This window comes from Ambystoma mexicanum, chromosome 1q (assembly GCF_040938575.1).
Source record: "Ambystoma mexicanum isolate Mex_15411 chromosome 1q, UKY_AmexF1_1, whole genome shotgun sequence".
Classification (NCBI taxonomy): Eukaryota; Metazoa; Chordata; class Amphibia; order Caudata; family Ambystomatidae; genus Ambystoma; species Ambystoma mexicanum.
In genome coordinates, this window is record NC_090922.1 from 1,341,165,852 (window position 1) to 1,341,183,220 (window position 17,369).

General features: G+C 48.3%; 1 protein-coding gene across 1 annotated transcript in view; it reads left to right on the top strand.

The window, feature by feature from the left end:
• Nucleotides 1-17,369, top strand: part of NRDC (nardilysin convertase) — a 1,236,039-nt gene that overhangs the window by 591,948 nt on the left and 626,722 nt on the right. Inside the window, exon 21 of the mRNA XM_069642204.1 lies at nt 15,072-15,199. Coding sequence (XP_069498305.1) covers nt 15,072-15,199 — 128 coding nt within the window. The remainder of the gene's footprint in view (nt 1-15,071; nt 15,200-17,369) is intronic.

Here is a 17,369-nt window from a genome sequence, read left to right on the forward strand (position 1 = left end):
GTTTGACTCCCTTGCAGCTCTGACACTGCTGTGCAGCGAGGGACTCCCCCTTAGTGACGCCTGTAGGCTCTGAGGCGGACATGGTAGGGCTCCGGGTGCCCCTGAGATCTGGCCGGCGGCGCTAATGATTCCAGTTGAGTACACCCCCCTCCGACGCGGTTACCCAAATGCAGGGTGCCGGTGCTGGAGCACCCGCCATCTCGGGCTGTGGCAGAGCAGGGGTGAGTGGTCCCCCCCACTCCCCTCCCCCCGACAGTACGACCAAGTGGGACACCGCTCCTGTGGGTGTACCCCCTGCCATCTTGTGGCGGCCTTCCCGCTTCTGACGGGACACAGCATTTTCCTGCGCTCTATTGCTGGGAGGCCTGCCTCTCTGTGCCCTACGCTATCAGTCCTGCTGTTAAGCAGGAAAGAGCGGGCCCCCGACACACACTTTACATAAGCTAACATCAGGGAGCAAGCTTGCTGCTGGGGTGGGTGAGAGCCATGGCATTAAAGGACCTCAGCTGCTACACCACAGAACCTACGACGGGCGGAATCAACATTACAATTCACAGTGGGGGACTGCTTGGCAACACACTCCTGGACAGTGTTAGAACCCGCACCACCCTGCTGATGACCACCTTGATGAGACATCACTTACAGTAAGGACGGTACTCCCCGGAAGGCATTCCAGTGGAGGCCAACTACGGCACTCTCCTCACAAGACTTGCTGTGCTTCCAGATTGGACCTGGCATGCTCCTGCACCCAGCTCCTTGCGCCTACCCGATTGGTGCAGGAACTCAAGATGAATAACCATTAACTTCCCTGAGACCTAGTTTGATACTGGTTCTACAGTCTGCACTCCGACAACCCCCACCTTACCAGCGTGCTACGGCAAACCGAAACATGGGATATAGCGACTGGAGCAGGGGGTGCATCACAGTGAGTGTTACGCAATGGTGAACCCCAAAAAACAGGCCAGGATGGACCAATTTGCACGGCCAGACCAACCGCGTCCCTCTCATCCCCCTTAGCAGAACCATGGCCCAGGGTGACGTGCTGGCCCTAAACCAAACTTTGCTGGCCCTGAAAGATAGTACGTATAACCTGAGTGCAAAGATAGATGGCCTTACCTGCAAAGTCGATGTCTCTGCCATACAGATCGATAAACTTTGCGGCCGGATGACGGAGGCGAAACAGAGGATAGGCGAAGGCGAGGACGAAGTGGCCGTACTTCAACGGGCAGTCAAAAACGTGGTGGCAAAGAATGAGGACTTGGAAGGCCAATCAAGATGACACAATATTTGCATCTTGGGAATACCAGAGATCTGCAATCGATAACATGGAGACATTTGTAGAGAAACTCCTGATGGATGTCCTGGAGGACCGCCCGCCTACAATCATGTACATTGTGGAGCGAGCACATCGATCGTTGGCGGCAAGGCCTCCCCCAGGGCTCCGGAGCTCCATTATTGCCAGAATTTTCAGCTACCATGGCAGGGATATCCTGCTCCGCTGCGCCAGGGACAAGCGGGGGCTGCAGTGGAGGTCTGCTACAATTCGTCTCTTTCCGCACTTCAGTCCATCGGTCCAGGAACAAAGGAAAACCTCCCAGGCTGTAAAAAACGGCTTGCGGAGAAAGCAGGTTCAATACTCAGTGATTTACTCGGCTAAGTTCATGGTGGTCCAGAACGTCTCTGCTACTTTCTTCACTTCCCTGGAAGCGGCTGAGTGTTTTGCGCAGACCATCCCTGACCGGGGGGCGGGAGGGAGTTCACCTCAGCCTTCACCTTGATGACACCATCTATACTGCACTTCGAACCACAATGTGACTTCCCAGAAGCATCAATTGGTGGGTTTCAGATGAGACGGGCAAGGTTGTGAAAAAGCCGGATGGGGCTGTTGCCGTGAGGAGCGATCTGACCTCCTGCGGCTACCCGATACCCGCAGGCATTGCAGAAACTTGTTGAGTGACTGTTAATGAGGTGAGGGATGTTTGGCGGGAGAGGGGGGTGAATGGGAACCAGTAGGTTTGTTTCTGGCGTGGATGGGAGGAGGTTGTTACAGAGGTTGGTATTGTAAGAGTTCATTCAAAGCAGTTCATAGGGTGGACAGGGCGAGAACTCGGAGCTCAGCGCTGGAAAGAGTGATCCAATGCCCACTGCATACCAGGGTAACACACTGGCAACAGGCCCGAGTACAGTTAAACCTTGCAGGGGCTAAAACCCTAGATGCCTTCGCCCACTGTTCGCAGTATGGGAATGCCTAAATAAGTGAGGAAACTGGATAATGTAATGTCATTAATGTCAATGAAAATATGCAGGTTCACCAACCAGAAAAAAGCCTAATAACATACTATATCAAGAAACATAACAAACATTCTATGCCTGCAGGAAACACACTTGGCTCGGGGGGAGGGACCCTCCCTTCGCCAACTTGGCGGGCTGGGGAATCCACAGATACTGCGCTTTATTCACCAACCAGGGAGTAGCCATATATATATACATTGCTCCTTAGAATTTAAACTGCACGAGCAGATTGGAGATGGGGAAGGTCGATGTATCATAATGGCCGGGGAGATCTCGGGATTAAAACTTCTTCTGATAAATATATACGCCCCAAAAACACTCACCAGACTTCTTCACTGTTGTGCTGATCACATCCATAAATTCACGAACTAAGATATTGTGTGGGTGAGGGATTTTATCATGGCTATCAATTAGATATGGATAGATCATCTACAGTACAGCACACCTTACAACGAGCGGCCCAGGCGTGGACCACTACCACAGAATACCATGGTTTACATGACATATGGCGCAGGAATCACCCTGCTGATAGGGAACACTCCTTCTACTCCATGGTAGCTCCTCCAGAATAGGTTTACATCATGGCGACGTTCCCCCTAGCTCGTGGAGTGGTGGAGGCTGACATGCTTCCCCAAACTCTTTCCGATCACTCCCTGAGGTTGGTCCGCATTGCGGAACTAACAAGTGTTTGGAAGAATTCTCATAAAGTGCTAATTCCCTTCACCTTAGAGACCCCCAGCAACTTTGCTGGACTTTGAGGACTTGATTTTTTTTACCTGAAGAGTGTGACCCTTTTTCCCACTTTCTCATGTATTTTGATGTGTTCTACCCTTGTGTTTTCCTTGGTTATGGAGTCTAACCAACTCCATAGGCATCATCTTTTCATTTTGTGTCACACAGCACCTTCAGTGCAGTGGCACAGTGAAGCCTTTCAAGCTGTCCCAAGGTTGAAATACCCTAACTAGGATAAACTACTGTTTCCTAGAGAAAGTAAAGTGAAATTGACTTGACTAGTCTTTTTAAATTCCTAGACCCAGCACACCCTATTTTACAATAGAGTGCTGGAGGGGTTACTTAGTATCCCCTGTGTCTAGATACTCATGTAACAGTCAAACGCTACCCTTTCCTCTCAGAATGTCTGGTGGCAGTGGTTTTACAACGAACTACCATGATTTTTCCCGACCGCAAAATATTCGTAGCTCCGGTAACGTTAAATCGCCGGAGCCATGTTTTTCAAGATGGTGTTTGAGCCCTCTTTGTTTAAACAGGTCCCGGTCTTCTTTTTTCACCATTTCTTTTTGGAAAGGTCCATCTACAGTTTATATCTGCACGCCAAACCAGGTTTGGTCCCTTTGTTCCTTCGACTTTGGCGGGCTTCAGGAGTGAAGACAGCCTCTGGCGCCCAAGTGTCTGGGGTGGGCAGGAAGTGAGGGAGGTACCCGAAACTCCCTGTGCTGAGCCTCCTAGGAGACCCAAATGCACTCTGATTTGATTGGCTGGCTGACTGTCCGGCAAGGACAGCCACCCTTCTGGGTGAGTGACAGCTAGGCTGGAATGAATGGGAGAGAACTGAATAAAAGGCGAATCTCTTGGCTTGGAAGGCAGAGTCGACCACTTGAACAAAAGACGAGCTTGAAGAGGGCAGCTGCTGCAACTCCTGGACCATTGGTTTGCATGCTGTGTTTCATGAGGAAATTAGATGGAATATACAGGCAGACCGGTACCTTTGGGAGCAAGGGCACAGTCTGCTGCGACTGGTGTGAATGTGGTGTGAGTGCACATTATAAGGGCACTGCAGCCTGAAAGAGATACCCAACGGGAGGACCGTACCGTTTCTGCTTTCCGGGCCCCTCTGGAATTTTGCGTCTGCCTTTAGTGGTGATACCCCCCGCTACCCCCTCCCCAGGGGTGGGCACACCTCCCAGCGCACATCTCCCTTACTGGTCCTTGTGGGAGCAATAGATTAGACTACGGAATGTCTGTTGCTTATCCCCCAGGGCAAGATGGAATATACAAACCTACGTCCAAGCCAATGAGGGTTCTGTCCCTGATCCTGTGTTGGTCTGCGAGGCCTTTAAAGTGTATGTCTGGAGTTTTTGTATGTCAAAAGGAGGAGGGGTCTTGAAAGCCCTACATAGGTCCATGCGCACATTAGAAAGCACTATTAAAGACTTATAGACTCCGCAGGGAACCCGAGATTCGACAGAGGTACGCAACACCCTGAGAATGAAAAGAGGAACTGACCCTGTTAGCGAATAGAGAGGAGAGGTTTTTTGGAGACCCGATTGCAGCCGTGAGATACGGTGAGGGCGACCGACCTTGTAGGACACTATCATGGGCCATCAAGCAGGAGCACCAACTGCTGCCCATTCTGGAGGTAGAAGGCTCGAGCGAGAGCCTCAGAAGGGACCCTGAGGGAATCAACAGTATCTTCCGCGAGTACTATGACCGGTTGTACACATCCCGATCCAATGAAGGACAATAGCGTAATATCTAGACAGGATGGCTCTGGGGTGGCTAGACCCGGCCCAAGGGGAGGCCCTGAATACACTCGTATTGGACGAAGAGATTCATAAAGCAGTCCTCTCTCTACATAACGGAAAGGCTCTGGGCCTAAACGGGATAACGGGCAAATTTTACAAGACCTATATAGACCATTTGTTGCCACACCTGCGAGACATGTACGAGAACGCCATTTCTGATGTTTGTTAATCTGCTTAGAATCACATGCTGTACATAGTCCGACATCCAGTGGTCACTGCAGAGTATTGCATTTTGTTTTTTGTAGTTGAAAAGGGGACGTCGACAAGGCGTGTCTGTAACACTATCCCTATAGTGACGTGCAGTGTACCCACAACCGCTCACGCGTCGAGGTCCCTCAGATTGTTTTTTTCCGCCCAGTTATTGGTCGCCTTTATGCGGAGCTCCTCGAGAGACATTGCGAAATCATTTCCTCGACCCTTGGTTGTTTTATTATTATTAACTATCACATAGATCCCTCCCTCGACGTAGCTGTCAAGCTGTTCTCCGCCGAGCAAGATCTTCGACGGAGGAGATCCTTCGGCGCTGCCAAACACGTGGCCGGGCCTCGCTGGCCTAACACAGTAGGGAGATTGGGGTTGTTGGTCATTTCTTTGTTAACACTCAGAGAATGCCTTTCTCTTTCCCCTCCCTCTCTTTCGAGGTCATAATCGCATTTCATGCCCTCAGCTACGGAGAGGACGCCCTTTAGGTTTTGCCCGCGTTGCAAGGGCAAGTTTACCTGGAAGGACAAGCACAAACGGTGTAACCGTTGCTTGCCCCTCGATCACAAAGAGGACGGCTGTCCGGCCTGTAAGTTACTTAAACCCAAAACTTTAAAGGAGTGCAGGGTCAAAAGGTGGGCAGCCTATGCGATGTCTAGGTCTGCCTCCTCGCCAGCTGCTGCTGAATGTGACGAGGACAGTGATTACACGGCCTTCGCAACAGAGGTTGTAGACCTCTCGAAGGAGCGTTCCCGCTCCTTGTCGTCCGTTCCCGGCCCCGACAAGCCCGGCTCACGCCCCGCTTATGGGGATGAACACCCCGGCGACAAGGACGAACACAGAAAAACACCTAAGCACATACCCCACGGCACACACTAGTTGAAGCCGAAGGCAGCCATAGCGTCAACGGAGGCGTCGGGTCCACCAGCGTCTCCCGCCGACCGTAAGGGTCGCAAGCCCTCCCCGCCACCGCTTCCGCGACCGCCGACTGGGCTTTCTGTAAATAAGGGCGCTAACCCCAAATCCTCAGGCGACGCGCCTTGCAAGAGTGCATACGTTGCCAGTAAAGACTCTGCATTGTCTAGCGCGACGGCGGGCGATCCCTCGACGGAGAAGCTGATCGCCGAAAGCCTCGCGCGTATAGCTTCTAAAGACGGCCAGAGACGGACGGCGGGTGACACGTCGAAAACTGCTCACAAGGCCAAAGAAACGCTGAGGACGCCGGAGGGTAGGCTGGGACAGCTCCCACCGTCGACAGAAGACCCTAGCCAGCGAGAGGTTTTCTCAAAAGGCGAAGGGACTCTATCTTCGATGCTATGGGACAGAACTAAGCAACTACAGGGAGAGGGAACTCCCTTTTCACTCCCAGACTGCTCTGGCCTACCTTACTGGACTGTAGAGAGGTTCCAGTCATGTACGGACAAGCTAGACAGGTTCATGGCCATCCCAGAAAATAGGACACCCAAGAGGCCAAGGTAGGTACTCCAGGAGGGGCCATAGGCTAAATACCAGAAGCTCTTTAACCCCCTACAGGAAGACATGAACTCTTACGACTTCACTGAAGAGGACTCTCACTTCCAGGAAGAGGATGAGTTTGTGAATAATGAAGACCAACAAGAGGGAGGAGGTTTTCATGATGACACTAACATAGGTGAGGAGGGCTACGAGGAGGACCCAGGTGAAGGTGGCTTACAGCCCTGGCAGTCGCCATCAGGGTCTACAGACCCCGACATTATAGACCTTTCTTCTCCTCAGACCACACCGGTCAGGAACCCATCTCCAGTAGACGATCAGCCCACCTTCAATGCGCTACTGAGGAAGGCAGCAGCGCATTTTGAAGTTGAAACTGGGGAGGTCACCCCAGATACTGATTTCGTCGAAATTATTAAAGAAAAACCTCCCACTAGTCAAACTATTCCTATCCTCGCCTCGGTTAAGAGACGACTCACGCCATCGCTGTCCACCCCCACGCTGGTAAGAGGGGTCAACCCAAGAATCGGGAAATTATTCTCACCCTCTCAGTCAGACCCATTATATATCAGGGGTCACTCAGTCCCGACTCCTTAGTGGTGACTAACACAAGGAAGAGGCCTGGGGTTCCACTGTCAACCAGCGAGGCACCCCCAGATAAAGAAGGGAAAAAGCTTTATGCCTTGGGCAAAATAATTTCCGCCTCGGCAGCCTTTTCAATTAGGATTGCCAATAATAATACATTGTTGGCAAGCTATGCTGATGCTCAATGGGGAAATCTTAAGCAGGACATCGAAGAAGCCCCTGAACCTCTAAGAACTCGCTTATTGGCTACAGTTACAGAAGGAGCTCTGGTCAACCAGAGCATCATTAAGAACACTCTTGATGCGGCAGAAACTGCTGGCCGTTCTTTGGTGCAAGGATTTCTGCTGAAGCGTCACGTCTGGCTTCGCAATTCCGGTTTCAAGGCAGAAACGCAGGCGTCGCTCATTAATAAGCCAATAGAAGAGTCAAATCTCTTTGGAAGGGCAGTGGACGATGCACTGGAAAATGCAAAGAAATAATTCGACACCATAAAGACCTTAGACCAAATCTCAAAGCCTCCAAACAGGCGGGGATTTGGGAACAAGCGCTTTTTTCGTGGCCAGCGCCAACAGCAGCAGCTACAACAGCATTACACCGCGGGCAACTGGCCCTCTAATCAGGGTACCAGTAACCAGTATAACCAAAGAGGACAACGCTGTGGCAAGGGCAGAGGCCGGGGCTCCAGCCACAGAGGCACCCCGGCAAGTAACACCAAATGACCTGAAGGTTCGGGTCCCCTCCCATGCGTCTCCGGTTGGGGGCCGGATAACATCGATCCTTTCAGCATGGGAGGGAATAACATCAGACCGGTGGGTATTGTCAACCGTTGCCCACGGGTACTGTATAGAGTTCAATCGGTCCCCCACCTACAGAGCTCCAAGGGGACGACGCCTGACATCAGAACACCTCGTCATCCTCCTGCAAGAAGTAGAACAGCTGCTACAGAAAGGAGCAATAGAGGTCTTGCCCCTATCACAGATAATGGAAGGTATTTATTCAGTGTACTTCCTTGTACCCAAAAAGGACCTAACCATGCGCCCTGTACTAGATCTGCGCCCAGCGAACACATTTGTAAAACCACAAAAATTTCGTATGGTACCATTACAGGAGGTAATTCCCCTGCTATCTCAGGGGGACTACATGACACACTAGACATGAAAGATGCATACTTTCATATTTTGATATTGCCAGCGCACAGAAAATACCTCAGGTTCATGATAGAGGGCAAACACTACCAGTTCAGAGTACTACCCTTCGGCATAGCGTCTGCACCGAGGGTATTCACAAAGGTACTGGCAGTGGCAGCGGGCCACCTGCGCAGGATGTCCATACCGCTATACCCTTACCTCGACGATTGGCTCATAACAGGGGAGTCCTACGAGACATGCTTCTCAAACAACCAGAAGACAGTAGACCTTTTGTTCCAACTGGGGTTCTCCATCAACGAGAAGAAGTCCAGCTTAGACCCCAGCCAAATCAAACAATTCCTAGGGGTTCTAATTCGAACAAAGGACGGCCTCGTCTTCCCCTCCCAACGAGAGGGTCCAAAATATGCAGTTTCAGATCCCTCAATATGTGGCCGGTCGAGAGGTGACGGTACGCAAAGCAATGCGCTTGCTAGGAATGATGGCGTCATGTATTTATTTGGTACCTCACGCACGCCTGCGCGTGCGCCCAATGCAAGAGTGGCTCAACAGCCAGTGGTGTCAGGCCAGCGGACAATGGGACAATCTAGTGGTGGTCTCGTAGGCCTTGGTTCTCTCGCTACGGTGGTGGTCGAAGGAAAACCTGGTAATAGGGAAACCATTCGCCACCCCACGAGTCTGGACTCCGAGCGTAGCTTCCAAGCACATAAACTTATTAGAGCTACTTGCGGTGTTCAAGGCACTAAAAGCCTTCCAGACACACCTACAAGGGAAGACCGTGATGGTCCTCACGGACAGCACCACAGCCATGTACTACCTCAACAAGCAAAGGGGCACTCACTCTCCAGGACTGTCCAAGCTGTCCCAGAACATCTGGAAGTGGGCTCTCAGACACATGTTCCTATTGTCACAACATGTACCAGGGGAACTCAATCTGCTAGCAGACGAACTCAGCAGAGACTTCCCTCTGCCCTCAGAGTACGAATGGCGGTTACACGAAGACATCGTCTTCGACGTCTTCACACAATGCGGCTTCCCAGAAATAGACCTGTTCGCAACTCTGGAGAACTCACAATGCCTAGATTACGCCTCCAGATACCCACAGAACCGCTCCAAGGGGGAACGGTCTCTGGATACCATGGTCAGGGAAATTTGTTTACGCTTTTCCCCCCGACTCCTCTGCGGAACAAGATAGTGCACAAGATGCACCAGGAACCAGTCACCATGATACTGATAGCCCCGATGTGGGCCTGCCAACCATGGTTTGCGCACCTGATGGAGATGTCCCTGTCCCCACCAGTGAAACTGCCCTGCCCGTACAACTTGCTGTCACAGGACAAGGGCAAGACACTACACCCATGCCCACAGAACATGAACGTAGCAGCCTGGCTCCTGAGGTCATAGAATTTGGCCATTTACAACTCCCTGAGAGATGCATGGACATTCTCAAAGAAGCTAGAAAACCCAACACTCGCCACTGCTATTCTAGCAAGTGGAAGAGATTTGTCATCTGGTGTAGAGGTAAGAGCATCAACCCAGTCCACTGCTCTCCCACAAATTGTCCTTTACCTGACCCATTTACTGGACTCAAGTCTAGTGTTCAATTCTATTAAAGTCCATCTAGCGGCACTTTCTGCATACACCACCTCTCAACTTAAGGTGTCATGGTGGAAAGTCCCAGTTATCAAAGCCTTCATGGAGGGGGTAAAGAGAATACACCCTCCGATAGCAAACCCAGCTCCCGGCTGGGACCTTAATGTGGTACTTAGCAGGCTCATGGGCTCACCCTTTGAACCCATGCACAAGGCAACTCTTAAGGACCTCACCCTTAAGACTGCTTTCCTAATAGCTATCACCTCCATTAGGAGAGTAAGTGAACTAAAGGCTCTTTCTATTCTAGACCTCTTCGTAACAGTTCACAAAGATAAGGTTTGCACTGAAATTCATATTGAAATTCCATGTCAACCAGTCAATAGAACTACCAACGTTCTTTCAAACCCCTTCCAATTTGGGAGAAAAAAGCCTGCATACACTCGATGTGCGCAGAGCTGTCATGTTTTATATGGAAAGAACTATGCCACTGAGAAAGTCTAATCAGTTCTTTGTCTCGGTGGCAGCATGAAGAGGAGATGCAGTCTCAAAGTCAACTATATCTAGATGGATTGTTCAATGCATCACACTGTTACACTCTTGCTAAGAGAGAACTACCCTTCAAGCCAAGAGCACACTCTACTCGAGGCAATGGGGCATTCATTGCAAACGTTCCCCTTGAGTCCATTTGCAAAGCAGCAACCTGGAGTTCTCTACACACCTTTACAAAACACTATTGTCTAGATGCTCACCCTAGATCTGATTCCCAGGTGGGACAAGCAGTATTAAGACATCTTTTCTCTACGGTTCCTTCTCACAGCCCACCTCCAACTCCGGGTACTGCTCGCTAGTCTATGCACAGCATGTGATTCTAAGCAGATTAACAAACATCAGAAGACAATGCATTACTTACCGTAAAAGCATTTCTGATGGTTGTATCTGCTTAGATTCACATGCGCCCACCCTTCCTCCCCGCTCGGATGGAAGGAACATAGACATCTTTCTACATCTCCCTCTTTTCTGTACTCTCACGTATAGAAGGCTCCCTCAGGGCAGAAAAAATACAAACAGAGGGACCTCGACGCGTGAGGGGTTGTGGGTACACTGCACGTCACTATAGGGATAGTGTTACAGACACGCCTTGTCGACGTCCACTTTTTGACTACGAAAAACAAAATGCAATACTCCTCAGTGACCACTGGATGTCGGACTATGCACAGCATGTGAATCTAAGCAGATACAACCATCAGAAATGCTTTTACGGTAAGTAATGCATTGTCATCTACTGGGGTCCTACCCGAATCCATGAGATCTGCCTTGGTAACCGTATTGCTAAAGTCGGAAAAGGATCCCCAAAAATGCACATCGTACAAACCATGGTCTTTAACACTGACAATAAAATCCTAGCTAAAATACTTGAGCACCGACTTTTACCATACATGCCTGCACTGATCCTCCCAGATCAAGCGGGATTCATTCCCCATCGATCAACCCAGAACAACCTGGGGGCGACTGTTTGTGCTCATGATCAATGTCGACCCGGAGGTCCCCGTAGCTGTGTCAGCACTGAATGCGGAGAAGGACTTCAACTCTGTGGAATGGCCATTCCTGTTCGAGGTCCTCTGGCGTTGCATTCATAAAATGGATCCGCCTACTTTATACTGTACCCAGGGCAGCAGTGTGTACAAATGGTATGACCTCAGATTATATCCATCCAACATGAGGCACACATCAGGGTTGCCCATTGTCTCCGATCCTCTTTGCCCTTGCAGTGGAGCCATTGACCTGTTACATGCGAAAATACCATGCTCATCGGGGCCTAAGAATACACTCACATCTCTCTATCGTTTCCTTATATGCAGACAATCTACTATTGTATGTCAAAAACCCCTGGCATAACCTACCACCACTGTCACGGGAGATCAGCAGATTTGGAGACTTCTAAGGGTTGAGAATAAATTGGACTAAGTCAGAGGTGCTACCCTTAACCCCGACCGTCCAACAAGCAGACGTCGCAGATGACTTCTTATGTTGCCCCCACGGCGTAAAATACCTGGGTGTCCTAGTGACTCCCTCAGTAGGAGGCTTATATAGGGAGAACTATGTAAAGGTGCTTGAATTACTTGAGCATAGAGTGGAATCGTGGTTTCTCTTACCCATCTCCCAGGCTGCCTGAGTCACTTTGGCTAAGAAAGTAGTGCTGCCAAACTACTTTACATATTCAATAATGTGCCCACCTGGCCCCCTGTACACTTCTGGTCGCGGCTTAAGAGCCAAATGGTGCGACTAGCCTGGGCCAGTAAACAAGCTAGGCTGTCTTATGAAACCCTCGCCCCCGCCTAGAACGTGGTGGGTTAGAATACCCCGACTTATACTTATATTTGTTGGCCGCACAGGCGCAGTACTCAGTATGGTGGTGGTCTCCCACGACCGAACTTCCGGACACACTACTAGCGAAGGCCATCATGCATCCAAATGACCTGTGGGGGATTCTGTGGAGGTACCTGGGGCAGGGTGACACAAACTGAGATTGAACCCATAGAAGTGACATGTAAAGCCTGGGGACAGATCTGTAGGGTGACGGGCACGGAGAACTGCTACTCCCCGGACCTACCTATATATAAAATGTGCGGGATCCCGATCACACACGAAAGGACATTTCATATACACATTGGGAGGCTGGGTGTCCAGGCCTTGGGTGATCTGACACAAAACTAGTAGTTTATAACATGGGACGCCCTGAAGACCAGAGGCGACTGGACCGCTGTGACCATGGTGTTGTACTTTCGACTTAGGCCATTTACATTTCAGCACTTCTCGGAGTCCCTGCGGGCGCCTGCCCCTTACCCAATACTCCAATATGTGATTAGCCTGTTGTCCACCAAGAAACTGGTATCTGCTATTTACAAGATGACCAGAATACTAAGGGAAATAGGAGGACAGAACTATAGAACCAGATGGGAGGTGGCACTAGGGTCCACAATAAGCAACGAGCAATGGAAACTCATATGTACGCAGACACGAAATCTGTCATTGAATGGCCGACTTAGACTAATACTTTAAATTCCTACACCAAGTCTATTATTCACTGGCCCACCGATGCAGATTTTTCCCTTGGAGGTCCCCCCTTTGCAAGAGATGTAACGGGGACTCGGCTGACTTATACCACGTTGCTTGGTCTTGCCCATGTGGGGAAAGCTAGTGGAGGCTATGTCTAAGACATTGACAACCCTGCGTAACTACTCCCCGGAGTTGTGGCTACTGCCAATGATCAAGGGGTGCTCCCGTCTGGAGAGGAAATTGCTGGGGATGGCTTCTGCGATGGCTAGGTATTTAATAGCCAGAAGCTGTGGGAAATGTAAGGCACCTTGTTTTCAGAATTGGCTAATGTTTGAGTATGTGTGAGAAAAGAGTCACGATACGCATTGACGCTCCCAATCAATAGTAGACCAAAGGATTATTAGTACCCCTTCCAACACTATTATTCTGAGGAAGCTGGGGGGAATCCCACGATTAAGTGACTTAACCCATTATAGAGTGCATAAAACGCCCTATGGATAATGGTGATCTGGGTGAGCAGAGAACACTTGGTAACAGTGACAATTTCATGTGATGTGAATATATGTGAACTTGGGGTACCATAGACCAACCCCCATATTACTGGGATACCCTTTATTGTGGTGTGTAAACTCAAAGGATTAGGTAGGTATGTGTAAGGTCCTATGCGCTAGCCCGGTGGATCGTGGAGAACTCAGAACTATGGACCTCGAGAATAGAATGGGGCTCGATTATTTACTAGTGACCCAATGGGAAACATGTAAAGTTATAGGACAAGAATAATGCACCTGGGTACCGGATAACTCCTCCCAGGTTGAGGACGTCATAAAACACCTCCAAAGGGTTGGTACCACATTACACGGTATAAACAAAGGTTATACCGGCTCACTGTTAACTTGGATTCAAAACACTTTTGGTTCACTGGGTTCATCCATTCTGCATGGTATTTTGATCATTGTTATATTGCCGCCTTTCCAATGATCGTTTTTCTTATTTGCCGCTGCCTTCTGTCATGCTGTGCTAAGGAGGTATCTCATTTTCCTGCTGAGGCCACTCGAAATAGAGACACCACTATTTAAGGAGGACACCTCCAAAGGCGCCTCCAATGAACAGGAAATGATTGATGTGTTGGGACAAATGTCAGACGCTGAATTGTATGCATTTTTGATTTGAGACCTTAAAGGCCAAGGATTGATGTCTCAAAAGCAGCATCCCTTCTGTGACAATTCCTGTGCCTATCCACCCAATCGCTAAGTCACCTGTGTACCTCGACTTCTTTGATGCTATGCCCCAATCCTGCTCCCTGTAGTCTACGCTCTCTCAAGGACGACCGAACAGGGGGTTGATGTGGCGGAATGTTAGGCTATGCTATGCTATGCTACATTAGGCTCTCATACATTTAGGCCTCACATCTTCCATTTTGCCTCTCCATCGGCCTCCCTCTGTATTCTGCTCCTCTAACATTCCCAAAACCCTACCTGGTGTTATTAAACCAAGACCCCGTAACATGTCAGACCCTCTCTTTCGTTTGCTCCCTACAAGTATAGCATTGGCACCATATATATATATTTAGATAACAATAGGGGTTTCTGCAAATACCGCTTATCCATATTACAACACAATGAACCCACACGGCTTTGTCACAAGTAAGATGCCGACAGTTATTTCCAAATGTCATGCCAAGTAACACCCCCATTGTGCAAATGCTACAATAGATTGGTAATTGCATAGGATAAACTCAGCCTTTCATCCTTCCGAGGTCGATAAACAAGCACCACACACCTTGGGTAATAATAAGCAGCGCTCAGATACCCGAGGTTTTGTAGCGCTATATAAATGCAAAATTATTATTATATAACCTGCACTTAAAGTGCTGTCCGGAGGGAGCTTTGTATACCGACTGCCTGGACACGTGTCCTGCTGTATTTTCCTGCTTATCACTTGCTCACTATGTATGCTATGTATTTGTTTGCTAATTTGCTATCTAATACAAGAAGCTGTGTTTACCATCAGTCTGTGTCTAATCTCCTTATTTACTGCAAGCCAGAGGCTGATACTGAGGGGGCCCTTGGGAAGGGGCCCGATCTTGGCTACCACACTGGTCACCATACACATGTTAATCTGCTTGAACGACTTGATCTCTACAACTTGTACCATAAGAATTTTAAGTGTAATTTTCTATTTGCAGCTTCTATTTAAACTCATAATCGGCCACCTGGCCAATTTCACCTCTTCTCCTGATGTATATAACATGATAACTGAACAGCTAAAGAAGACTTATTTCAACATCCTGATCAAGCACGAAAAACTGGGAAAGTGAGTGTCAGTGAAAATGAACAATTTATATGACCTGTATCGCAAATATTACATTGATTGCAATATTCAAATGCTAGAGAAAAAGGCACGTTGGAAAACGAGGCACGGGAAGACTTGTTGCCAGAAAATGATGATGATAATCAAAGTAGTCATGACTTTCATGCCATAATTTAAAAGGCGCATGCTTGTTTTTTTCAGGATAATTTTACTTGCCTTGGGCTCACACTACAAACTACCAAGGAGTGCTTACCAAATTTAGTAATGCGATATTTGCTTAAAATTAGTGACTTTGAAGAACAATCTCTTTTGCAACCTCAGACTATAAAGATTACATTATTTTTAAGATACTTGGGACCCTACCCAACACATCCTTTGGGACACATATATGACAGAATTACATTTTTGGGTTTATGTCTGCTTAATTTTGTTTATTTTCCATGGTTTTGCTTTTTTTTGTGACTAAAGCGACTTCTACTGAAGTCCCCCTGTCAAGCCCATAAGAGAACTATGTCTGGAGTTTTTTAAGCACCACATTTTCGCGCCACAGTCATTTAATCACCCTCATTGTTTTGGGAAGCTGGATGCTGGTATGTTTTCTGTAGTTTTTGGCACACAATACATTTAGCCCGTTTCGCCATATTGGCCTAATGGACCTATGTGGTAGCAAATGAGTTAAATGTATTTTTTTAAGTCATCCTTCTGGACGTTTTTCTTGTCTGGAGCAGAAGGCATTGCCAAAAGTGCCCTTTTTCTTATAGAAGCTCATTCTGATCCCACAAAGGCACCGACTGGTCTAAAGTCTCCCAGACTTCCAAATTCCCACAACGTGTGGGAGCGCCTGTGAGTTTGTGTTTTTTTAATGTTTTAATTTTTTTTTAATCTGAATTTATCTGAGTAAACTCAACTTTTTCAAAGCAAATTACATTACATCCATAGAAAATGACCAAAGCGAAAGCACTGAAAAACCGAGTCAATGATACATATCGGTTAAAACAAGACAAAATACTTATATAACAATAAGTATGAGGTAATAAAAGAACAAACATACAACAGGAGTAAAACAAAAATAAAACAAGAATAAAAAGCATCACAAAACAATAGCAATAATTTGAGACGATTCACACGATGAAGTATAATAAAACATTGGGTGTACAGTGGAGTTGAACTAAGGTCATTCAATCAATAGTCGGCACAACACACCCATCTAATTATATCCACTGCTTTGCATGTGATGCAACATCATGTAACAGGATTTGGCTTTTTAAGATTAGTTTGCCTCAGTATCATTGGTCAAACCCAATTCCAGTGCATTCAGAAAATTAAAAGTGGCTCATTACATTGGTCTCCAGTATTGCTGCCCATCGATTTTCAGGGGTCATTGGTCCAAAATAGTAATGTGTTTTTTTCTGGCCAGACTTGATTGGCCAGCCATCTTAAATTTGTGTGCTGCATGCAACAAGATTTGTTGGCTGCTTGGGTCAGTGACTATATTTATAGATGGAAAACCTGTGCATTCCTCAGATCCGTTCCTGAACTAAAGAATGCTGTGAAGGCAGGGTGCTGCTGAGGGTCTTAGTTTGGCCATACTGGCTGGTGAGAACCCTTGTTCATCTGTTCCTTTACTACTTCCAATCTGCCTTGCACGTTGGACTGGTTGTAATTGCTGGACTCTTCCTTGACTGCAGTTACTGTGCCCCAGGTAACATCCAGGGCATTCCTGCAACCCTTGCTGGAGTGATTCTTATGCGATTGTTACTACTGCGGTTTCTTCATCTTGTCGATCTATCCTAGTTCCATCTTTGTTGTTTTCTGCCACAGGAGTCCTGGTTGGACCTCTCGCATTACAGCTCTTCATCTTTTTTTGGTGAACAATACCCATAGGTTACCCCTATGGAACCCATGGGTAGAGGTACACCTTGGTACTCCCAGTGTGTATTGCCCCACAGAGCAGGGGGGCAACATGCTGACTTTGCAGTGGCTCAGGAACTCCCCTGTTTTGGGGCAATCAGGCCCTGCTATAGGAATCAATGAATACCTAATCAAAGGCAAGATGGCCACTGAAAGTCTCATAGCTTCGGACATTCCCTTCCTGTTTCCCAAAGTCCTAAGAAGTCACGGCTCTGTCTCCCTTCCCCTTATTGGATGTTGGGTGGAAGCACTATATATGGCT